The sequence below is a fragment of the Alexandromys fortis genome, unplaced genomic scaffold, assembly GCF_014885135.2.
Source record: "Alexandromys fortis isolate MF-2015 unplaced genomic scaffold, M_Fortis_MF-2015_v1.1 scaffold_50, whole genome shotgun sequence".
Taxonomy (NCBI): domain Eukaryota; kingdom Metazoa; phylum Chordata; class Mammalia; order Rodentia; family Cricetidae; genus Alexandromys; species Alexandromys fortis.
This window is the reverse complement of record NW_026067932.1, coordinates 205,427-230,662: the sequence shown is the minus strand read 5'-3', so window position 1 is coordinate 230,662 and position 25,236 is coordinate 205,427. Positions and strand designations below refer to the sequence as shown.

Below are 25,236 nucleotides of genomic sequence, written 5' to 3'. Positions count from 1 at the left end.
CCATGGCTAAGAAGTTAGTTGAGGTGCTAGAGACACCAAAGTGGGTGAGTGGGAAGGAAAGGTGAGAAAGGGCACCAAATCTGGTGGGTTGAAACCAGCCAGTACAAGGAGAGATGTGTGGTGGAGTCCGTTAAACATCAAGTCTATAGTTCTACAACACATCTTTATTTTATTTATTTATTTTTATTTATTTTTTTTATTTTTATTTTTTGGTTTTTTCGAGACAGGGTTTCTCTGTGGTTTTGGAGCCTGTCCTGGAACTAGCTCTTGTAGACCAGGCTGGTCTCGAACTCACAGAGATCCGCCTGCCTCTGCCTCCCGAGTGCTGGGATTACAGGCGTGCGCCACCACCGCCCGGCCCTCATCTTTATTTTAATTTAAAAACATTATTTAAAAAAATTGCATACAGAATCCCCAGATATTGGCTATATACAAGAGGAGCCTTTACTGTTAAGTAATATATGATATACTGGGCAAACTAGCTAAGAGCACAGATTGCATAGCTCATAAAGTCTGTTTCATGCTGTAGAGGCAGACATCTGAAGGCCAGGGGTCAGGAAAGTCTTGGCTTTAAGGGCTGCTGGCATTGCCACTCAAGTATGCACACTATTCTCATGTGACGTCATTAAAACCTTGATACACATCACACTTGCAATGATTCTACTTTCCACCCAAGTCTGATTCAAGGTTCTAAGGTTAAGACCTTAATTTTTCTTTTTAGAGGTCACAATTCATTCCACTGAAGTATGAAAGGAAGTGAGACAAGTTAGCTCTGCTTGTTCAGCTTTTCTTGGACTCTAGTTTGAAGGCCTGCTGAGGGGGCCTGGTTCTGGCAGCTTGCACCCAAGTGCCAAGGACACCTACCTACCCTTTCCTTCTTTAGAGGATCCTCACCCAGCAAATGAACTGTGTATCAACAGATATGAGGGAAGGAGGATAGCTGGTAGCCGCTTCTCCATTTCACTGGTAACCCATCATGACCTGGGATTTCATTCTGGATAAATAAAAAAATAAATAAATGTGGTGGTTTAAATAAGAATGGCCTACATAGGCTCACATATTTGAATTGTTAGTCACCAGGGAGTACAACTATTTGAAGGGATTAGGAGGTGTGGCCTTGTTGGAGGAAGTGTCTCATGGGGGTGGGGGTGGACTTTGTCAAGCCCAGAGTCTCTCTTTCTCTCTGACTACAGATCAGAATATAGCTTCAGCTACTGAGAGCACCTGACTGCATACTGCTATGCTTCCTGTCATAATGGGCCAAACCTCTGAAACTGTAAGCAAGCCCCCATTTAAATGGTTTGTAAGAGCTGCCTTGAGCAAAAGAATCAGTGACTAAGACAGCCAACAATCAAGGGACTTTGCTAATTTGGAAGATATCCTTTCATAGGGTAACAGCTCATTGAGGATGAAACTAATACCTGGTGAGTGTTCTCTCTCAAAACACTTCCCTGTCTGGCAGATGGCAGCCCTACATCTTGCTCAGTAAGCAGACATTATAAACGTTCATATATGTAGCCACAATCCACTCACTGGTACAGCCTATCCAATCCTGTACATAGAGGTCCCACCTCCCCCTGGTATCATGACGGACACTGTCTACCCACTGGGACATAGCGTGCTACCACCCCTTGACTTCTAGCTCCCTAGCCTGTCTCCATGATCCTAATACCCACTGCTCAAGAACAGGATTTCCTCTGTTCTCTGTTGACCTCCAGGGCCAGAGAGACAAATGGGCTTCACCACATAGACATTCCGTGGTCATCTTAACGCCTACCCAGACACTCACTCCGCAGCAGCAGCCTGCCGTGAGAAATCTGTCACTACAAGGGTCACTGCTAATGATCAATACTTCTCAGTGCACATTTAATGAGCACTCCCCAGTTGTCATTCACATTGAACACATGGTTGAGCAGCCCCTGTATCAACACATAACAGCCAGACGCTCTAGGAAATCCATGTCTCTCCTGAATTAAAGAGGAATTTTTACTTAGTTCCACATAGAAAAAAGGTTACTTGTGAATTTTTAATACCTTGTAAGAATGAAATAAAAGCAGAATATTAACACTACCATCAAGAGTAGAAAGAAAATATAGTATTAGGTGACCATGTGATATAGGGCTCAGCAGACAGACAGGCCCCACCAGGCTTCCCACCATCTATGTAAATGGAGAGCTGCGGACAAGGGAACCCAGGTACTATCTCTCCTTCAGGTAACAAGTAAGCAGACCACCTTCTGTGGACCATGTCCACAAGACATGGAGCCCATTATTTATTCTGAATATAATCTTATTAATTAGCTTAAAGTTAATATGCAAAATAATGCTACCACTGAGGCCAACACTGGCTGGCTATACTAGGGAGAGAAGTGCAGGGACTCTGGATCACAAATAAGCATGAAATATAGATCTGTTTTTTGTTTGTTTATTTTTTGTTTTTCGAGACAGGGTTTCTCTGTAGCTGTGGAGCATGACAAAAAACTAGTTCTTGTAGACCAGGCTGGCCTTGAACTCATAGAGATCCTCCTACCTCTGCCTCCCAAGTGCTGGGATTAAAGGCATGCACCACCACTGCCCGGCTATCCTAACACATATTTTAAATATTCGTTTTCATATATACTTTGACCCAAAAATTTTACTTACGACAATTCTCATCCTCTTTGTATAACTGACCCAGATTGCACTCAGCCCATATGAGGTCGTGCTCACCTGGGTGGGGCTCACTGGTTCAGCAGGTGAAGTTTTTGTTTTGTTTTTCCCCTGCCAAGGGGACTGAGCAGCTGGTCTAGAGACAGCCAGAAAAGCAGAAAGGCCAAGGTAGACCTTGGTCCCAGAGACTGCTCAGGACTATCCACAGTCAGCTGAGATCTGATGACCTGTAGCTTCTGGACATGGCAGTATCACAACCAGTCAAAACAACTAAGAATGAGAAGCTCTCTTGCTTTCCTGCCCTTTAATCAAGTGAGCAAGACCTCAACAGGAAAGGACAAGTGATGTTCACTACTCATCTTTTCACAATGACATAAGTGACCAAGAGCGTTTTACAGTAGAGAACAGTATGACAACACAGAAGATAGGCACGTGAAACTGACATTATATGGAGCACCCAGAGAAGGCCTTTCATTTTAATAAATTTGCTTCTTAGGGTGAAGCCCCACAGTGAAGACACACGAGACACTGGAGGACAGGGCTACTTAAGGAGTTTTGCCACATTTAGACTCGGCACAACAATCTCCTTGAAGATGGGTACATAGTTGGGGTTTGCTTGCATGGGGCCCTGCTCCAGCGTTTCCATGATAGTCTGTTTCATGTCCCGGCTGGCATCTCCTCGCACTGCCAACAATGCACCAATGTGGTCGTCTCTGTGGGGAGAAATCAGCATGAGCTTCCATCTTCTCTCAGTTTCCTCAGTCCCACAGGTGACACCCACAGGGTAGGGTACCGACAGTCACAAAGGGCATCTCTTCTTTTATAGAATGAGATACCCTAAATGTCATCTTAATTTTCCTCTGCAAAATGCAAAGCACTTTTTAAATTCTGCTCTTCTAACTACTGATGTCAAGACTGTCTGACCTGGGAAGGCCCTCTGGAGGGCTTAGGACTCTAGTTCTTCTAAGAGTGGCAATGAGACAACTTAGCCATGCTCACCCTTAGAGAAAATGGCAGGTTCCTGGAATGAAGGTCACAAAGGCAGGGCCTGGGGCCTGAAGCCAATACAGCACATAGAGAGACACGGAGCAGATACCCATTCCCTCAGCCTGATACTGAGTACACATATATTCAAGGAAGTCCTGGCCACATACGATATGTCAGCTTCCTTCTTTAGATCACCTTTCAGACCACTTCAGTGATCACAACCTTCCCACTCCACTCAACAAAGATTCAATACTCATCCTTCCTGTGGTGGTTGGAGAGAAAATGGCCTCATAGGGAGGGCACTATTGGGGGGTATAGCCTTGTTGGAGGAAATGTGTCACTTTGTGGGTGGTCTTTGAGGTCTCCTATGCTCAAGCTACACCATCCAGTGAGAGTTGCTTCTGCTGCCTGTGGATCAAGATGTAGAATTCTCAGCTCCTCCATGACCGTCTGCATGCCACCAATCCCTACCATGATAATGGACTAAACCTCTGAAACTGTAAGCTAGTCCCAATTACATGTTTTCCTTTCAATAAGAATTGTTGTGGTCATGGCGCCTCTTCTTAGCGACACTTCCCTATCTTGTACAGTTAGGCTTGCCTTCTGACCACCACCCACTCAGGCACAAAAGCTTGGCTATAAGGTAGGTGTACAAACCCCAGCCAGATTCTGCTAACATCAGGTAGGGCTGGTCGAAGGCTGCACAGATGGCGCCTTGGTGCAGCCGCACCACCACAGTTCCGACAACCTTCTCTTCACATCCAGTTGGGATGCAAGTACTGTCTAACTCCTGATGCTCACAGCTCATCTTTCTAAGGGTAGTAGGCATAGCCTGTTGTACTACTTGCTGCTGGAAGATGCTCAGCCTTTACCTGATGTCTGGATATTTGCTGACCAGAGTTGAGACTTCTAGGTAAAGCAGAGAAGGGTCTGTGAGCTTAATAACCTCTGCCACTGCAACAATTGTATCACAGTGTCCGTCCGCATCTTCATCAAATCCCTGGAAAACAGCAGCAGCGTGAGGGACAGTCCTAAATTCAGTCTTCTGCAGCAGTCTCAACTTTATCTTGACATCTCCAAACTCCCTTTCAGGCTGAGCACCTTGCTCTTTCATGTAAACACCCAAGATTCTTTCTAAGCAGGATCGGGGCCACTCTCACGAGGTGATTTGGTTAGTCACTACTTGGTCTCTAGCCAGGAAAAGGGCCTGGTGGGGTAGTATCTAGTCACGGCCACTTGGGACAAGGAGTTAGGTTATGAGGTTATTAAGTTAGGAGTTAGGCAACCAGAATCTTAGGCGAGGGCAGGACAGGAAGAGATGAATTACTCTATGAAGCACACATGGGCTGCCACCAGAAGTTTTGAGAGCTGCCGTAAAGCGTCAGTTCCTCTGGAAATTTACCATTTGTGAACTGGGCAGGCTGTGGACAAGACCCTCCTCTTGACAGACACAACTAACCGGCCACTGGTTTCTGATGTTGCTGGACCCCATAAACAGTCCAGGCACAGAAACCAAAAGCTATTGGACAACAAAACTCTGAAACCTGACATCCACCATCCTGGAGCTTAGCCCATGGTGCCAATTACTCACAGATGCCAGCTTCCGGAACAGGAAGCGGAGCTGTTCAGCCTCTCTGACCATCTTCTCAGCACCCTCCTTGCGTTCTTCAGCACTTCGAAAGGAGATACGCTTCTGCATGACAGCCCGCAGGTATTCTACCACCACACGCCTGTGTGCCTCAGCCGTCATCCTCTGTAGAGAAACATGTAGTTGCAGATTCCACAGTGCTAACACACACAGATGTTCTCACCAAACCGAAGGTGACCTGCAAACAGGTCAGTGCACATTCTTCCTACCCAACAACTTAGCTGGATTGTTTTCTTTTTCCCTGTTGAGACATGATCTAGCTATACAGTCCAGGCTAGCCTCAAAATTCACAATAATCCTCCTGTCTCAGCCTCCAGAGTACCACATCTGCCATATATTTGGTAGAATTTTAAAGTAAGTATATTAAGCGAATTAAACATACCTGAATTTCACCAAAAAGTTTAGGACTCTCCTGGCTGCACATGGTGACAGGAGTGGTTAGTTAGGTGGTTAGGCCAGCTGTCAGAACAGCACATGCATAGGTGTTGTGGGTTATTTGAACACTGTGTGAAGATATATTGCTGTGATTGATTTAACAAAGGGCTCAACAGCCAATAGCTAGGCAGGCTTTCTGGGGACAGAGAGGACTCTGGGAAGAAGGCAGGCAGAGAAGCCAGCCAGATGCAGACTGAGTTAGGCACACAGAATGGTATAGAGGTAAAAGCCACATGGTAGAATATAGATTAATAAAAGTATGTGTTAACTTAAGTTGTAAGAGCTAGTTAGGAACAAGCCTAAGCTATAGGCCGAGCTTGCATAATTAATAAGAAGTTTCCGTGCCATTATTTGGGAGCTGGCTGGTGGGACAGAGACAGATACACAGGAACAAGAAAGGACTCGTACATGGCCTGTGCAATCTTGATGTTTACTTTCCATCTAAAAATCAAACAGATTTTCCAGCATCATTATTCTAGGGGTACCATATCATGTACAAATGGGCTGCAGGGACCCTCATTAACAGACACCAGGCCAGCACTTACCTGATGTGTGCCCTAGCCTCACAGTTAACTCCTTTAGATGCTCTAACTCTGCCTGTCCTTGAAGCTCTCAACTCAACACAATGGAACTGAGGAACTAATTGCCTGAGTCAAACAAACTTTGGCCTCATGGACTGACAGGCAGTAGGAATTTAGCTCAGATGGAGCCCAAACAGTAGTACCTCATCCACAGGCAGCCCAAGATTAGTGGAAAAGCAAAACAATGACCTGTACTCTCTGCTAAAACAAAACAACCATAGGCCAAATATCCTATGAATCTTCAGGAAAGACTCAATGAGAAAAGAAACCTCTGGAGTACTATAACGCAAAGGAAAAGTCTAGAACCAACAATGGGTAGAAGTATAGGGAAGAAGCTTGTTGAAGAGCTCAGACTCCCTACATGGAAGTAATGGAGCCTTCCTGAAGGAGATACTTAAGTCAGTCAGCTCCCTTAATTGTACAAGCACGGATATGATGGTTGATAGCTGTAGTTTCTGCCCTGGAGTCTGCACCTTGTGAGTGGGGTGGGTTATTGTCCCTTATCACACACAACCATTAGGCCCACAGGCCTGCTGTCACACTGGGGAAGAGCCCCACAAGTCTCCAAGAAGACAAAGGAACATATATCATTAACTAAATCAAGCTGCAAGGAGGCTGAGACTGGAGTTAAGACATGCCTGTGAAGTGCATATAATTTCCCCAGATAATAGCCTCCTTAAGACCCATCATCTACACATAAAATAAAAATCAGAGATCACAAACATACCAAGAGGTAAAGATAGCTGGCAAATACAAGAAGCTCTACCATGGGTAAGACCAACATACCCAAATGGTGTAGGAGGTCCTTCTGTTTGTGTGTTGCTTTCATTGGTTAATGAATACAGAAACTGCCTTGGCCTTTTGATAGGGCAGAACTTAGGTAGTCGGGGAAAACAGAACTGAATGCTGGGAGGAAGAAAGAAAGCAGAGTCACAGAGAGACACCATGATCCTCTGCCTGAGATGGATGCTGGTTAGAATCTCTCCCAGTAAGCCACTGCCATGTGACCATATACAGACTGATAGAAATGGGTTAAACCAAGATGTGAGTGTTAGCCAATAAGAGGCTAGAGCAGATGGGCCAAGCAGTGTTTTAATTAATACAATTTCGTTGCGGTTATTTCAGGGCTAAGCTAGCCGGGCAGCTGGGACAAACAAGTGGGCCACTCCCTGCAATACCCAAAGACTTCGGACCACTGTCAGACACTCCTATGTTCCTCAAAAAAAAAAAAAAAAAAAATCCAGTCTTCACACAAACCTCACCTTCTTTAGATCACATAAACATTGGCATATTCCTATAAGCAGACAGCTATTTTAATTATAAATCAGATGGGAGGTAGGCTCCAGTGTACCACAACCCATTTGTTTACCTTTTTATATGGCTTTTTAATTTTGGCAAAGTCATTGAAATAGTCTTCTACAGTGACACAGATGATGTCCACAGCGTTTGACCCTAACAGCCACTTCTTTGTCATCAGTTCATTCAGATGTTGCTGAAAGGCACAAAGTGATCATGTAAATCTTCATCTGGCACAATGCCCAGGATCACCCCTACCTGAGAGTGGACACTCCCTGGTGTCACAGAGATTTTCTAAAGTGGCAGTGATATACTCAGGTTAAAAAAAAAAATCTACTTTTACATAATCTACAATTTTCTACTTTAAATTTATGAGATTTGTATTTATATACAAGCTTTGTAAAAAGCATCACAAACAAAAGGATATGTAAATATTGGTTTTTACTTTTAATAGCAATATATTATATGGATATGTCATAAATTACCCAAAGTCTCTGATATACATTTATATATTTTTCACCCTTTCTGATTGCAAATAATGTTGTAGTGAATTTGTATTTTGCAGGTGAAATTCCTTTAGGTGGAATTCTGAGTCAAAAAGTATGCAAATTAAAATTTATAATATAAGTATATGTGTATCCAAACTGCCCTTGGAAAACTGCAGAGTCAGCTCTGCTGAGCAGTGTGTGTTTCAATCCCCAGCTCCAAGGTAAGCAACAGCTCACACTAAGTCTCAATCTGTGTTTCTTTGGTAACAGCAGATAGATGTCTGGCTCATGTTTAGATGCTGGTAATTCTTTTTCTGTGTAGAGGTCATTGTACCCTTTGTCTATTTTTGTATTATGTCTTTTTTAAAAAAAAAATCCTAAAGACAAACATCTCTTCTTTTCTCAACTGGTGTATGCGTGCCCTACAAAGAGGTCAGAGGACAACATTGGCTGTCCTGTCCTATCACTCTCCACTTTATTTCCTTGAGACATGGTGTCTCACTGAACCTAGAGCTCACCATTTTGGCTACACTGGCTGGCCAGAAAGTCCTAGTTGTCCTCCTTTCTCTGCTCCTCATAGCTTTGTGGTTAAAGGCATTCATAGTCATACTCATGAGTACTGGGGATCTGAATTCAGTGAGACATGATTAAAAAATTCCTTTGCAGCAAGACCCACAAATGGCCATTGTTTTATGCTTTAATATATGCTGATTCCTGCCAAGGCATTTAAATACGCTGCTATCTGTGTTCCAAAGTCGCCCTATTTATGGTGCATTATGCTTCTGATATAAATAAAAATTGTTTTGATGATGATTTTTGGGTGTGTTGAATGTTCAAATTTCATTCCAAACTGAAGCTGATTTATGTGACCTATGCACTCTCAGCTGGGTTGTTATAGGTTTCCACATACTTATCAGGTAACTTGCTATCAGTTTGATGCCTAAAATATCCTGAGAGTCTTTATCCAAATTTGCCTACGAAGGGTCCTACATCAGACAAGGCAGCCAGTGGCCCTGTGGCTGTAGCTTAGCACAGACGCAAGGGAACGTCTCAGCTCAGATGCAGCGTCTACATGAGGCAGGTGACAATGTAGCCCGAAGAGCGTGAGACCACTCCATGCTCTAGCCCCAGGGATGGAGGAGCCAAGCGCACCTCTAGATCTAGGAAGACTTCCTCTAGCAGACTACTGCAGCCTTCCTTAGCAATGGCATCTAGAATCCCATCCATGCTTGGCTGACTCAGACACGGGCCCTCCTCTGCTTCAGTTTTCAGGTACTTCCTTTTCAGACTGACGATGGATTCTCTGCAAGGAAACATCAAGGGCTCAGGGAAGAGCTGCAAGCTTGCATGCTGTCTGCCTCATCCTGTCCCATCACTGCTCACTTGAAGGTCTGGCAGTTGTTGATGATGGCAATCATGTACTGCACGTAACAGTGTGGGTGCTGCCGGTTCCTCAGGTGCTCTTCTTTGTAAAGCTGGGCTTCATCTTTGTATCTGAAATCACATCGGGGGACTCAAGCTGCCTCCAGGGACAACACTTTTGGACCAGAGGAGTCTTTAAACACCAACAACATATTTTTAGATTGACAAAGAGTCAATCATGTTAAATTAATTTAAAAAAAAATTTGTAGCAGGCTTTGAAATATAGTTTGATATTCTGACATGAAGATACTCTGAAACATGTAACTGTAACCAGGAAAGTATCACTTTATCTCATGAACAATTCACTCCACAATTTACATAACAGGACTAGAGGATGACTCCGTAGGTAAAGGTACTTGTCACAAAAGCCTATCCACCTGAAGTGGACAACTCACAGGGAAAGGCCCACGGGGACACACTGTATCACATGTCCCATCGGTTAGGATGTCTTCATCGTCACATTCTTTTACTTCTTTATAATATTTTTGCATTTCTGAACAACAAAGGAGACTAATCTTTTAACAACAGCATACTAGAATCAACAAATTTTGCCCTTAAAACACACAATTTGTAAGTTAGATCAATGGCAAAAATACATACCTGCTTAGGAAAGAATTCATTTGCTGAAGACACAAAACCAGCACCTTTGTTTTCAAATCTTCACTTATTTGAGCAGCTACTTGAAGATTCTGTTCAAACATCTAAAAATTGAAAAACTTAAGAATCTGAAATAGTCTTGCAAGAGTATAGAAAAATATTCCAACCATTAATAAAAATTCTACCTGGGACATCCTTTTCCAAGGTCTACCCTGGTTAATCTGCCTGACTCTTCCTGCTCAACACACCCTCCCAACCTGCTAGATCTAGCCTGGATCCCTCATCTAGTGCCCTGGCCTAGTCCAGCCAATCCTACGTCACCTCAACCAACCTCTGGCTCCTCCCATGGCCCACCCTGCCTGTTCCTGACCCATAGGCCCCTACTGTACCATATCCAACCTCTCCACCCGGTCAGATCTACTCGCACACTCCAGGCTTGGACCAAGACACAGATCCTGCACACCAGTCCACCTGCTTTCATTCCTCCCAAGCGATTTCCAATCTCTAGGTCCAACCCGCCTGCAATCTTCCCTTCTATCCCTTCTAACCTGCTCTGTCACGTCAGACACAGAAGTAACAAACAAGTCCATATGCCCAGAATACCTCACAAAAATACAAACAATATGAATGATCAAGCCTTCATCTCTCCTCCAAAATGTACTAAACCTTATAAAAATGTCTGCCAATGAGAATTACCAAGATGAACCTCAAGAAAAAGAATTCAAAAGAACAGTTAAATTCATCAAAGAATTCAATGAATTTAAAGAAGACACAAAGAAGAATCTGAGTAAAATTAAGGAAAAAGAATTTACAACTGAATAATGCCTGGGAAAATACAAATATAAGGCTGATAGAAATACTAAAGACAACCCAGGACTTAAAAAACAGATTTCAACAAAAATAAAAAAACAAAAGAAAGAAAGAGAAGATCCAAATGAACAGAATCAGAAATGTACAGGGAAACATTATAACAGATGCCAAAGTAATTCAGAATATTGTAAGGAAATAATTTAAAAATCTATACTCCATTAAGTTGGAAAACCTAAAAGAAATGGATAAATTTCTAGATTTAGGAAACCACCAAAACTAAACCAAGAAGTCAACAACCCAAACAGACTCATAACAAGTAAGGATATTGGAATAATAATAAAAAGTCTTCTAGCTTAAAAAGGGGGGGGGGGGCAGAACCAGATGGAGTCACAGACGAATTATACCAGACTTTCAATGAAGCTCTACAGCCAATCATCCTTAAATGGTTTGGGGGGGAGGGGCTCTAGCAGGCCTGGCCCCTCTACCCCATTCCCTCTGCCTTGCTGAAAACTGTTGGATTATATTCCTAAAGCTAGCTACCAAGGTCTATTCCCTTATATGGCCATTTCTTCCTGTTGAGGTCCAGCTCTCCAAGTATTGAAATCCAACAATCAAAAGCCCAGCAGTGTCTGCCCAAATTAACCTGTCTAATCAAAATTAAACCCCTTATCCCAATACGGGAGCTCCTCCCCTGTCTCCTCTCTATGCAGAGGCAGTCCTTTGTCCCTCGGGGACAAACACCCTCCTCCCTCCCTTGTTTCCGTCCCCTTTCCCTTCTCGGTTATCTCCTGTCTTTGTGTCTTATTCCTGCCCTTTGCCTCTCTGGGGAAAATACATCGTTTTGGGCCAATGACTTGATCTTAGGGTGTCCTGGGCCAATACAGGTCCTCAATGTGTACATGGGCCTAATATCCAGTACTGTCCAGTGATAAGAAAGTATCTTTAAAATGCTATACAACATCCCTGGATTTCACCACACTAAACTCAATTGTGGCATTTTTAAGATAAATCTTGGCAATTTACCAACACAGAGTGTAAATAAGCACAGAATGGGAGCACCATGCATAACCAACATATAATTAGCTTCCAGTTCAGACCCAAAAAGATCTGGAAAATTTCAAGTGATCCTGGGTGAAATGACTGAGCACAAGCGATGAAACCACAGCACTGGGTGATAACTACTACTTAGTGAGTATAATCTTCAGACTCCACTTTTTTTTTTTTAGCTCCAGAAAGAGGGGAGGAGGTGGAAATTTTTAATAAAGAAATAAATTTAAAAAAAAAGAAAGCAGAGACAGGAGACATCAGGGAAAGGGCATTCTTGACAACTTTACTAAATTGTGAGGACTGAGGTATTCTGTCTAAAAAACCAACAGACCCTATTACCCACATGGGAAATGGGACCTGTGAATCCAGAGCTTGTACCTGGAACACAATGGCAGGAAGTGTAGTCTGATAGTAGCCATCCTGGTCTGCTTCTGGCTCTGTCTCTTTGCTCCAGTCTTTCTTGTCTGTTTCCAATGCCTTTCGAAGCCAGGCAATGATGTTGGACTAGGAATTCGGTATTATGGAAAAGGAAAGAACAGGCTCTAAGTTATATTTTCCCTGCAGCACTTTTAGCTGTGAAGACCAGGTGCAGCTTTTCACAGCAATCCGTGCTCCTAAGCACAAAACCTGCTAGAGCAGGGCATCTCACACGCAATTCACATATTCACACTGTGTGCAGTGCTCATACTGGTCTCTGCATATGTAGACCACCAAAACCCTAACTGTAGATAAAGAGGGGAAAGCATCAAGAAGGCTATGGATGAACACGATGCTGGAGGATAAAATCAGATGTCCAGCATCTGATGGTTAGGCCCAGGCCATTAAGAACAAACTTAGCAGCCTAGTCACCTCAGGTCACAGCAAAGCACAGGTCTCCAGACCCCAGGGACACCTACTAGTGGCTTAGATGCCATCTTGTTGCACGTTCCATCTTCCTGAGAATGTTCATTGATTGTGAAACTGATGTCAGACTGGCCCCTGGGTCCCCAAATTGGAACACAGTGCTAAGGTGGCTCATGCTACCTTAGACACAAGGTCTTGCCAGCCAAATGGGTGGCACAGGCTGGCTCCTCCAGCAGAAGAGACTCACATATCTGCGAAATATATTCAAATGAGCTCCAAACCAGAGTCAGGTATCCGTTCTTTAACAGAAAATGGGCATGACAAGATGCAGAGAAACAGCTAGTCTATTGAGGGAGGGTTAGTTCTGATGTCTCACCACATTCCAGACAGACAACCACTACTTTCTGGAACTGCAAGCCAGTTCTACTCACCGTGAGTGTTGACATGTATGTGTCAAGCAACTCAGAGACCACACTTGAAGAGAGTAGAGGCTCCAGGGCACTAACTTCCACTTCTGGGGCCAGCTCCACATTCCCCATCATCTCTGTACTGCAGTGAAAACCAGGTGTAAATGACAAACCACAACAGAACACTCTCAAGTAAGTCTATGTGTTTGACTTGGACATGTAAAGCCACTATTCTAGAGATCTCCGCAAATCAGGAAGAACAGAGGTCCCATGAACAGCACAGAGTGAAATCGTTGGATTTGGAGGCCCCTCCATGATGTTACCATGCAGGCTATACAGCCACTTATGTAACCTCAATATGGCCTGACGAGGCAGAGGGAGCCCACACTCAAAGGCAGGGAAGATCCACAAAGGTTTGTCTGTTTCAACTCACTGTGTCTCTAGAGCTGAGACATGACCAGGCAAACAGGAACTGCCGAACTGGCACACTCAATAAGAAGATAATGGACAAGTACTGTTATTTGGAACACTAAGCACTGCCGTGAGTCAAGTCTCACTAATGCCTACAGGGGGTGAGACTAAGGCAAGGAGTAAATGTTAGTGAAGGAAACATGTCTGCAAAGAAAGAAAGAAAGAGAATATTACTGTGCAGAGGGCAGGGGAACAAATGCTAAGTTTCAGAGAAAATGTATTTGTTCATGCAACTAGGTTCAAAAAAGTCTAGAACACACGAAACACTATACTCTAGGCTTGGTGAAAGACTATGGAATGGAATAGTGGAGACTATTTGGATCTCCCAACAGTGGTTAAAAACTAAGGTTCAGGCCTGTACATGTAAAAGCTATAAAACAATGGGTCCAGGGCAATGAATGTCTCAGTGGTTAAGAGCACCTGCTGTTCTTCCAGAGGACCTGAGTTCACTTCTCAGTGCCCTTGTCAGGCAGCTCACAGTCATCTTTAAATGCAGTTCTAGTGAATCCAACACCTCCGGCATCTGAAGGCACCTGCACTAACATGTACGTAACTATATGCATACACATATATAACTCCATATAATTAAAAGAAATAAAAATAAATCTTTTAAAAAAGGTATCAAATGATGATCACCATCCATGCCTGACAAATTCATTCTGTTCATATCTTTCTATATAAATAGTTAAAGCCACACACAAAATAAACCTCACTGTTAAAAGCATGCTTTCTTTCTCCACAATAAGGTCGGCAAAACCAAAGAAATTTTAGTATATTACTTAATATTGTTTTCTACCCATAAGTCCATTAATTACCTAATCTTAAAGTAATCATGATAGCTTCCCAGTGACATTTTTTTCAAAGTCCCCCTTCACCTACTTCATGCATAAAGTGGCTCATGTTCCTTCACATAAAGTAATAGTATCAAGCTGTAATGTAAAAGGAATAACTGATTTTTCTATATAGTCTACATATTTTTCTATCTATTCTTGCTGCTATTTTGTTATTTTTGAGATAAGTCTTCCTATTCTGTCCAGGCTATGCTCAAACCATCTTTCCACTAAACTCTCTTGAGTTCAGAAACTGCAGGTGCGGACTACTAAATTAGTGTACAACTGTTTATATTTGGATGATTAACTGTTGCAGTGTACCGATAAGGAAAACAAAACCTGGTAATCTCTTCACCAGCCTGGTGACCCTGAACAGTCACTGAATTTCTTACAGCCACAGGAACCCAACCTATAAAATGTTCCAATACTATACCTGTCTCAGGAAATCACTGTGAAGAAGCAAGAACACACACCGTTAGCGTAGAAAACAATACCATGACAGACAGCAGCGACCATGTAGAAACAATTGTACCCCCATGAGACGTGGTTCATCCTCAAGGGTAAGTCTCCAACAGGCAGAACAGAAAGACTTTCATAAACCAGAAAAAGGCATGGGTTCAAAATGCATGAGACTGTAAACTGTTGGTCAGTGTGCTTTTACAAGTTTCTAAGTAAAGACATAAGGCATGAAATCAGCTCTACCTGGTATAGGTATTTAGGACCCATGTCAAGAGGCTCACAATCTCATTGGCTTCAAGGTCTTCTGACGCCAGGTCCTGCATCCGAGTGCTCAAAGCCTGGTGGTACATGCTCAGGAGGTTCTTAAAAATCTCATAGTGGGGAGGGAAGCACTGGACCATCAGGTTCTTGGCAATGATGAGATCATCCAGGACATACTTCCTGATGATCTCCAGGTGGCGCACAAGCCACATCTTGTCAGACTCTCTGGTGTCTGCCTGTGTGCCTTCAATTCTAGTTGTCACAGTTCTGTCCAAGATGGCAAACATTTTTTCCTTCCAGTTTTTGGGCCTCCCAGGAGGAACAAACCCAGTTTGTTTTTTTCGATCAAGTATTCGCCTGTCAATTTTTTCTTCCCTTTCAATGATCCTGACCACCGAGACCAGCAAGGTGGGATCGCGGCGGACAGTGACCAGTGATCTTTGCAGCACCATCCACAGCTGCTTAGCCAGCTCATCAGAGAGCCCCTGTGTGTTACCAAAGTAGCCTTGAATGAGGGTCATGTCCCGTTTATTCCCACTGTCCATGCGGTACTGCTCACACATTAGCCCGTCCCGAGAGCACTCCAAGTCCATTAGCTTCCGGTGGGCCTGCAGGAGAGCCCCTTGTTCGATGAGATCTTGGGTCTCCCTCACAATCTCAGGCACTAGAGAAAGGAACAGGCTGACTCAGTAAAAACACATGAAGGCTGTGTGTACGTACACAAAGAGATGACAGCAGGTAAAGAAGGGGCACCTGGCATCAGTCTCTCTATTGGACAGCTGCCCTGAGAGACCCTAATGGTCTATGAAAGACTAGCAACTCCCAGAAGCCTAGATGGAAAGAAAGTAAGTAATTACAGTCAACTTCAGCTACATATGCTTCTTCTAAGTCAGTGAATGTCATCTTTCTTGAGCTAAGGTGGGCTTCAGAAAAAATCCCATGCTTCAAGTATGGTGATCCATGTTCTGCTTATTGATGGTTGCTTCTAACTATTTTATAGCTACTATTATTGATGTGAATTCCAAGAAATAAAGAGGATGACTACCTTCCTTTCTCCAATTTTCTTTCTATCCCTTTGGAAGTCTAACAGAAGGGCATTCAAAAGCATGTGTGTGCATGCTCATGTGTGTACATGCATAAACATATAGGACATGTCAGAAAAATCACTATGGATGCTCAGGCAGAGGAAAAAGCTCATAAGACATGAAAGGGTCCTATATAAAACAATCTAAAACCAGAATTCTGTCAGATCCCAACAGTCATGTAAGAATCAAGTGCCAAAATAGAACACAAAGCATGCTGCCAGCATGCTTCATTAAAAAGTTAAAGAACAAAGTAAAACAAAAAACAAACAACAGCAACTAAAAGCCAATTCAATACATAATGCTCACAACGACCCACAGCTCCAGCTATAGGGAATCTAATGTCCTTTTCTGACTTCTGTAGGCCCTACACATGCATGTGGTACACAAATATATATGCAGGTAAACACTCACATACATAAAAAAATAAATCTTAAAAAAGGGTAACTAAACCCAAAGCTAAAAGGAAGGAAATAATAGAGATCAAAACATATAAACAAAACAGAGAATACAAAAACAGAAAATAAAAATGAATAGCGATAACTTGATCCTTTAAAAAGATTAAGAAAACTGGCAAAACCTTAGCTCAAATGGTCTAAGAAAAAAAGATTCTAATTAAGGTAAGAAAGTAGAAATATTTTTACTAATTTTTCAGAAATTTATAAAAACGACTGTAAGATAACAATCAAAAACTGAGTACCAAAAAACGGGATATTCCAGATCAAAAAAATTCCTGGATATAAAAACCTACCAGACTGAGAAGCAGAACAGTAGAAAATATGAACATCTGAACAGATCTCTCTACAAAGAAAAGCCCTAACCTAGTCATATCACTAGTGAATTGGTCAGTGTTTCTTGAGATTTTCTGGACACTGAAAAGAGTTCATGACTAGAGACATACACGTGGATGAGCGGTGGAGCATTCTGCATTCCCTAACACAGATAGCAAAGGAATAACTCAGGCCAGTCAGCCAGGAGTCCTCGGCCTCTTTTCCTGGAGTCCCCCAGTTGTGGCTGTCACACTGAGTCTCCTCCCTGCTCTCTCCCATTCCACCTGCTCCCTGGCCTGTGCACTTACTTGCCCTAGCTTAAGAACTGCTGTTCTCAGAGATCCTCTCTCTCAGGGCCTGCCTCTCATCTCACCAGTCAGTTACCCTATAAACATACACTGCTACCTCTGTCCTTGTATAGTGGACTCCTAGTCAAGCACCGGCTCTGCAGTGTATGTCTGCGCATTACCCTGACACAGAATAGCACACTCTCCACTAGTTTTTACATTTGTGCAACTGACCCTTTCCACTCATGTTCAGAGAAGGTACTGCACACTCGAGGATAGGCCTAAAAAGCATATTGCAAAGAAACGCTGGCCATGTTTCAAAGGGCTCCCGGTGTGTGAAGGAAAAGCAGGTATGTGCGTGGGAAGGTACCATCATGAGTGTTCTAGCAGACACCCAAGTCCTCCCCCCACTCACCGGAGAATATATTCTTGAGGTTTTCCACAGCTGCGGCCAACTGGCTGTGCTGTACAACTGCATCTTTTACGTCCTTGAGACTCTCAATGGTGTTGATGCTCTGTCTCCAGTCCTTGCTAACGTCAGCCAGAGACTGCTGGATATCCTTGACATCATTCAGTGCATTGTGGAGCTGGCTTAGGCCTGTGCGTACCCCATCTAGCTGTGACTGGATTGCCGCCTAAAGGAGACACCATGCAGGTAAGAAGAGCCAATGACAGCCATATACGATTTCCTAAGGAATAAAACTTTCCAGAGAGAATCAAGTCCAGAAAGAATCATTTAAGGGAACAAAAATCACCCAATTTCAGAAAAAAAAAAAAAAAAACAATTTGATGGACTCACACAGTAACTTTTTGTTTCTTTCGATACTGCCTGGGAACAGAACAATGTTATATTTTAAAGCATCAATGATCAATGATATTTAAAATAATCATAAGCAGGGGGAAGCTTCATTCAGGAGAATTCAGGAAAGAATCACCTTAAAAAGGAATAGATTAACAAAAGAGAACGAAGATTCTATCATATCCAACTTAATAAAACCCTATCTGGATAGGGAAAAAGCAAAGACCAAACATTAGTCCGACTGACTAAAAAATAACCAACAAAATTACAGTAGCCAGCAAACTGCTCTCAATAACTAAATATAAAATGGCCTTGATCCTCCAATTAAAATATGTAAACTAGTTGACTACATTGGAAAAAGAAAAACAACAACAATAACAACAAAAGAAAGTCTAAACAGGATCCAAGTGTCTCTTATCTCCAGGAATCACACTTACCTGCAAGGACACTCACAGACTGAAAGCTGAAAAGAAGGTGCCCTAGTTTTTCTGAAATAGAATAAAGTAGACTTCAAACAAAAATTAGACCACTATTCTGAGATCTGATAAAGTAGTCTTAGAAGCAAAATTAGTCAGAAGATATAAAGACTTATGTATATTAACAAAGAACAATGCATCAACAAGATATAACAAGCCAGTCAGAGAAGAGAGAAGAAGCCCACTTGCCCTCAGGAACCCTTCCACACCCTTGGTTCCAGGTCCCAAAGTCCAACCCCACTGACACCCCTTCCCACTCCGCCCCATACAGACAGATATTAGCTGCTCAGGTGCAAAGCTGGACACATCACTCAGAAGAACGGCTCCATACTACGCCAGTCAGAAGAACAGATAGGCTGATTCAGAGAGAGATTCACAACTGGGCCAGAGACCACAGGGGCTGTCAGAACCCCAGATAGGTGGCCCACCTGCAGACCTCCTCCACTCTCTCAGTGCCCCCGCATGCATTACCCCCAATCCCCATTCTCCTCCTTATTACCATGCCCTATCCCCAACTCAGGAAGAGACTTCCTGCTGGACCAAAGACCAAGCTAGCCTCCAGAATTCCAGCCCCAACAGGGAGAGTGTCTAATGGAGTGGAAGTCATGCCAGCTGCTGGAAATCCAGTCAACAAAGACTAGAAAGGCACAAGGAACAAAACACCTATCCAACAAAGACAAACTCAGAAATTGGCACCTAGATCTACAATCCTCCCAAATCCAGATGCCTAGACACCAATATAAGATCACTATAAGCCAGGCAATATGCCACCACCAGTGCCCAGTTATCCTACTACAGCAGTGATGGAATATTCTAACACAGTTGAAGTGACCTTAAAATCAACTTTATGCAGATGATAGAAGAACTGGATATCTTTAATCCCAGTACTCCAGAGGCAAAAGCAGGAGGATATGTGTGAGTTCAAAGTCAGTCTGGTTTACAAAGCGAGTTCCAGGATACCCAGGGCTGTTACACAGAGAAATCCTGTCTCAAAAATATAAAAAACAAACAAGACAAAACAACAACATCAAAGAGGAAATAAATAAACCCCTTAAAGAAATCCCTCATGAACATTGGTGTCAAAAATAAATCTAAGAACACATCAAAAAGATCATCCACCATGATCATAAAAGTTAGTCAACACAATATATATTATATATTATGTTTATAGGTATTTAAATCTATATTGTGTATGTGAAAGAAAACATGGTATTTTGTCTTTCTTCTCTCTTACTGTTTTCTCTAGTTCCTCTCATTTAGACCAATAGTTTTCAACCTGGGGGTCACAACCCCTTTGGGGGTTGAATGATCCTTTTACAAGGGTCATCTAAGACCAGCAGAAAACACAGATATTTACATTATGATTCATAACAGTAGCAACACTACAGATATGAAATAGAAACAAAAATAATTTTATGGTTGGGAGTCACCACAACTGAGGAACTGTATTAAAGGGTTGAAGCATTAGGAAGGTTGAAAACCATTGCTTTAGACTCTTCACACCTCATAAACCCCTTTAAATTTCATGGTGTGGTTTTGATGTATGCTCTGAGTTCTAGTAATGTTTCTTTTACATATGTGGGTGCTTTTATATTAGGGGCATAGATATTCAGGATAGAGACTTCCTCCTGATGAATTGTTCCTGTTATGAGTATAAAGTGTCCATCTCCATCTCTTCTGATTGATTTTAGTTTGAAATCAATCTTGTTAGATATTAGTATAGCCACACCCACTTGTTTCTTTGGTCCATTTGATTGGAAAACCTTTTCCCATCCCTTTACTCTGAGGTAGTGTCTGTCTTTGCTTTGTGGGAGCCTAGTCTGTTTGGATGCTCACCTTCCTAGTCCTGGATGGATGGGGGAGGACCCTGGACTTCCCACAGGGCAGGGAACCCTGACTGCTCTTTGGACTGGAGAGGGAGAGGAAGGGGGATGGGGGGAGTGGGAGGGAAATGGGAGGAGGGGAGGAGGTGGAAATTTTTAATTAAGTAATATAAAAAAATAAATAATAAAAAAATTTCATGGTGTGTTTGTCTTCGTGCATGTACTTAAATCTAGTTTCTCATTTCTGAAAGAAAACATACAATATTTGTCTTTCTGAGTCTGAGTTATTTAATGTAAAATAATCTCTAGCTTCTATCATTTATTTCCCTGCAGGTGATGTAGTTTTTCATCCTTCTTTGCAGTGAGTAAATCTAAGCCAGTTCCATGTCTTGGCTCTTGTGAATACTACAGCAATAAACACTGATGTGCTCATAGTATCTCTGGTATGTGACTTAGACTCTTCTGGATATATATCTGGGAGTAATATAGCTAGATTGTATGGTTGTTTTATGTTTTGATGATACCTCCATACTAATTTCGGTAGCTATACAGTGCCACCACCGCCCAGTTGTCAATTTTTTTTTAATTGCTCTATTGGTATTTTACCTGTATATATGTATGTCTGTGTGAGGATGCTGGATCCTGGAGTTACAGACAGTTGTGAGCTGCCATGTGGGTGCAGGAATTGATCCCGGGTTCTATGGAAGAGTAGCCAGTGCTCTTAACTACAAAGCCATTTCTCTAGGCCCAGTCAATATTTAATGACTATTTCTGGAGCCTATTTGAGTTCTTTTCAAGGTATGTTTGCCTATGGTTATAGCTTGCAGTGTTTCTCTATTTCCCTTTAGCATTTTCAAAGTTTTAGGTCTTCTGTTAAGGTCTTTGATCCATTTTGAATTGATTTTTGTGCAAGGTGAGAAAAAGGGATCTAGTTTTATTCTTCTATATGTGAATACTGCATTTTCCCAATACTGTTTGTAAAGAGACTATCTTTTCCAGTTATGATTTTGATTCCTTTGTCAAAAACTTGAGTCATCTGAGAGGATGGAATCACAATTGAGAAAAATGTCTCCATAAAATAGTGCTGGAGGCAAGCAGCGTAGGGCAGAGGAGAAACTCTCAAGAGAAATATCTCTGTCCCATGATTCCTATGGTCCCCTACCTTTAGCCTGGCCTCCACAGAAGCCTTCTTCCGAGCCTCCCTTCTGCGATACTGTTCCACTTTGTCCAGCTGGTCTGGGCGCTGAAGCATCCCGGCAACCCTTTGGACTGCTGTTGCAACAGCCTCCAGGTCTGTCTCCTTCATGGTCAAAAAGCAGGTAGAATCTTTGCACATATCATACCACAGGTACACTATGTACACAAAGGAGAGGGTATGTTAAAAAGGATGAAGTGATGGCACCAAACTCAACATGCAAAGCTCATGTGATCACAGTGCAACTAAAGGAAGTTTTTATGATATTTAAATCAGTACACCAAAAAAAAGCTAAACTTGGGTCATAAACTCCTTAACAAAACCACAAATCTTTGGAATTCAAGTTTTACCTTAACAACGAGAAGCAGGGATATCTCAGAGGCATAAGAGAGGCACACACAGAGGATATTTATACAGGCACTTAAGACTACTATGTCAAAAGTATCTCTATCACCATTATTATTAGTCCAACTTTTCATTTCTGGAGCTGTCACCCCATTGCTAGCCATGCCCACTGGTATTCACGGGGAGACAATGACTATTACATACACCTCAGCAGCCCAGTGGGCAAACATGAGTACAATGACTCCCCCTTAGCACTCTCTGGGTACCCAAGATTCCATTTCTTACATTTAACACCTTTAAAATAAAGTTAAGACAGAAAGAAGATACACATTCTTCTTTCTCAAGCAGTTTGTTCCCCTAAGCACAGATATTCAGATACTAGGTCAATCAGCCTTCAGTCTGAGATCCAACACTATCCTAGTCATGGACCACAGGCTATTTACTGAGTAACTAGCAAATGAGGGAAATCAATAACATTTTCCTTTGATTTCAGGTATTCAACATTCACAGACGTGATGATGATGATAATAAACCACCTCCTGGAGCTTTTCATTCACCATTCCCATGTAGCTTCAGAAAACCACCAAAATTCATTGTAGATTTTCAGTCATGTAACTTCTCACTCTGTATCACTCTCTTTGCATCTCTCATTCAAGTGGAACAGCAACTTTGCAAATACTATCTTTCTTCACCTTCTGATTATAAAACTACATATGTCCAAACAAAAAAATCTGATCAGACAACAGAAATAGGATTCTAGAGGCAACCACTTCTAACAGCGCTGTTTTTACTTTTTTCTTCTCTATTTCTTTATAAGTTGGGATTCCGTTGCACACCTAATTGCAATTGCTTTCTTTTTGTTTTCTTGCTTTGGTTTGACATGCTATCCCCAGCATTCCCAACGACATTAAAGCCGGCATAATTCTATTTACAAGGTTAGATATTAAACTCAGCATCCAACCCTCCAGCTGACAGGTGAAAGGCGGCCCAGTTGCAGTGGTACAAGCCTGATGCTAAAGGAAAGCTGACAAAACCTTTGCAAGATAAAGATCCTTGAACACTGAGAATCAGAAGGGAAGAAATGACACGGATCTCCACGGAGCCTGGTTCCAATGGCAGCCTGAGGACTGTCAGATTGCGGGCCACAGGCGCAAAAGGGAACTAACTCTGAGCGTGGAAACAGCCCCGCCCAAGGGGGAACGCTTGTCAAGGACAAACCCCAACCCGCCCAGGGCGCCCGCACCAAAGGCCAATGTGGTCCCTCGCCAAGGTACAAACCCGCTAAGGGGCACGCAGTGCCAGGTCGCAGCGCCCCGCCCACAGCCCAACGACCCAGTCGCAGAACTGAGGCTCCTCACCGTCCGCGAAGTTGCTTCCACTTCCCGGTGCCAGACCGGAAGTGTGCAGCGTGGTCACTTCCGTTTCCGGCGTTGGGGCGGAAGAACGGGAGTAGGGCAACCTGGTCCTGAAGGCTGCTGCTGTGCGGGTAGTTCGTCGGTAGTCTCCTTGTTTGGCAGCTTGTCCTGCCCCTTGTGACACAGACTCAGAATTAAACAGGGATTGCGGATCCTGGCCTGGCTCAGCCCTCTGGCGTTTGGCCGTTTCCCCCCCTCTCTTCTGATGCAGCACCTGCTGTACCCACTCCTTTTCTCAGGATTCATTGTACCTTGGCGAGGGACCACATTGGCCTTTGGTGCGGGCGCCCTGGGTGGGTTGGGGTTTGTCCTTGACAAGCGTTCCCCCTTGGGCGGGGCTGTTTCCACGCTCAGTTCCTCTCCTTAGCCACCTCGGTCTCTCCACACCTCTCCATCTCTTAACTGTGTTGTGTGTTCAAAGTTGCATTACTTATACTTCGTATAATTGCTTTTTCTTGCTGTCTTTGTTCTCACCTGTCCCCCAGAGGTTTCTGACAGCTGGTAGATTCAAATTGAGGAACAGAGAGTGGGGTCCTGCCGATAGCTGGTAACATAGCTCATAGAAACTACAAAGAAAACAAAAACACAAGCAAAAAAACAGCTGGTGGAATTCCTTCAGCTGAAGGAAGCAAGGAAACATCAAATTGCTTTGACAACTAGGAACAGCCAGAAAGTTTCTACAAGTTTCCCTACCTCTACAGACACAGAGACTTTTCCACACTGGTGTGAACTTTTAGTAAATTTTGGCAGGTTTAAGTTCTACTAATCCACCCGGTTTGACAACTCTGCCCTAAGGGATCTTAGTTTTTCACCTTTTCTTTACACACACTTGTTGAGTAGCACACCTTCTGGGTCTCCCAAACAAGAGCATGATAGGGCAGATCTTCAGTAAAGGAAGGAACAATGTGGGTAATCTTTTATAACTACAATGCAAATGATATAATGAAGTCAGCTTTTGAAGATGCAGACCCTCATTGCATGAGTTGTAATTAGGAAAGTGCTCTGGTCCCTTAGTTTATGATATAGTAGGAGGAACTTCAGCTTCTTGAATGTTTAACTGCAAAGTCAGTAGGCAAAGATACCAAGACAAAGCTGTGGTTTTTCTTAGTTACCTTATATCTAACGCCTAATCTACTACTGCCTACTATGTGTTGAAGAGTTTAATCATGGTGCTCCCTAAAAGATTTGGTTAACTAGCCTACTTAGAAGAGAACTGCTTCAGTAAAGGACTCAACTTCTGTTTTCATACAACTAAAACAAAATTTAAGAATCTTTCCTGATTTCTATTTTTGGCTAGCCACATGGTGACAAAGCTCAACAAGCACTTGGGGTCACAGGATGAATATACTAAGCATACTTTTGAATGTATAGGTGGATTTCTGGGCAGGCATAGGAGTAACCAGGGCCAAACTAGGGAAATAAACAATCAGTGACTGAAAGTTATGCTTCCCTGAAGCAGGAAAATGAGTAGCCCAGAGCCCACTTTACACTCACCCAGAGCAAGGGAGGAGGTACAGGTTCTAAATAGGTGGAGAGCAGATGGAGATTCCTTCTGGAAACCCAGATAATCAGCTCAGAGCTTCCTTGGTGAAAGAATGTTTCCAGAAACAGTCTATCCTAGGGATTGCTAGAAGGTTGCATAGCTGTGCTGGGCCCTAGAGTAGGGTAGGCTACGAAAGACACTTCACTTGGGACAAATACATCCTTATCAGCCTGAAGAGTAGTGCTAAGACTCAGCTGTTGGCAAAGAAAATCCAGAGAGACTCTTTGGGCCCCTTCAATCTCAACAGAAACAAATTATGATGTTGCCCAAG

The 25,236-nt window shown here is 42.9% G+C and overlaps 1 protein-coding gene across 2 annotated transcripts; it reads right to left on the bottom strand.

Moving 5' to 3' along the window:
* Positions 1 to 2,408: 2,408 nt before the first annotated feature.
* On the bottom strand, positions 2,409 to 23,404 carry Exoc3 (exocyst complex component 3). 2 transcript variants are annotated; one of them, XM_050145710.1, is made up of 13 exons: positions 23,366 to 23,404; positions 21,630 to 21,820; positions 17,785 to 18,004; positions 15,213 to 15,894; positions 13,234 to 13,351; positions 12,338 to 12,463; positions 10,106 to 10,206; positions 9,467 to 9,577; positions 9,236 to 9,386; positions 7,669 to 7,791; positions 5,227 to 5,388; positions 4,508 to 4,635; positions 2,409 to 3,361 (listed from the first exon to the last, which is right to left on the bottom strand). In XM_050145710.1, exons 2-13 carry the CDS (start codon positions 21,801 to 21,803, stop codon positions 3,190 to 3,192), a joined length of 2,268 nt encoding a protein of 755 aa, XP_050001667.1. In that variant the 5' UTR covers positions 21,804 to 21,820; positions 23,366 to 23,404; the 3' UTR covers positions 2,409 to 3,189. The 2 variants fall into 2 exon arrangements, with proteins under 2 accessions (XP_050001667.1, XP_050001666.1); XM_050145709.1 differs by having other exon boundaries at positions 23,286 to 23,399.
* Positions 23,405 to 25,236: the final 1,832 nt, after the last annotated feature.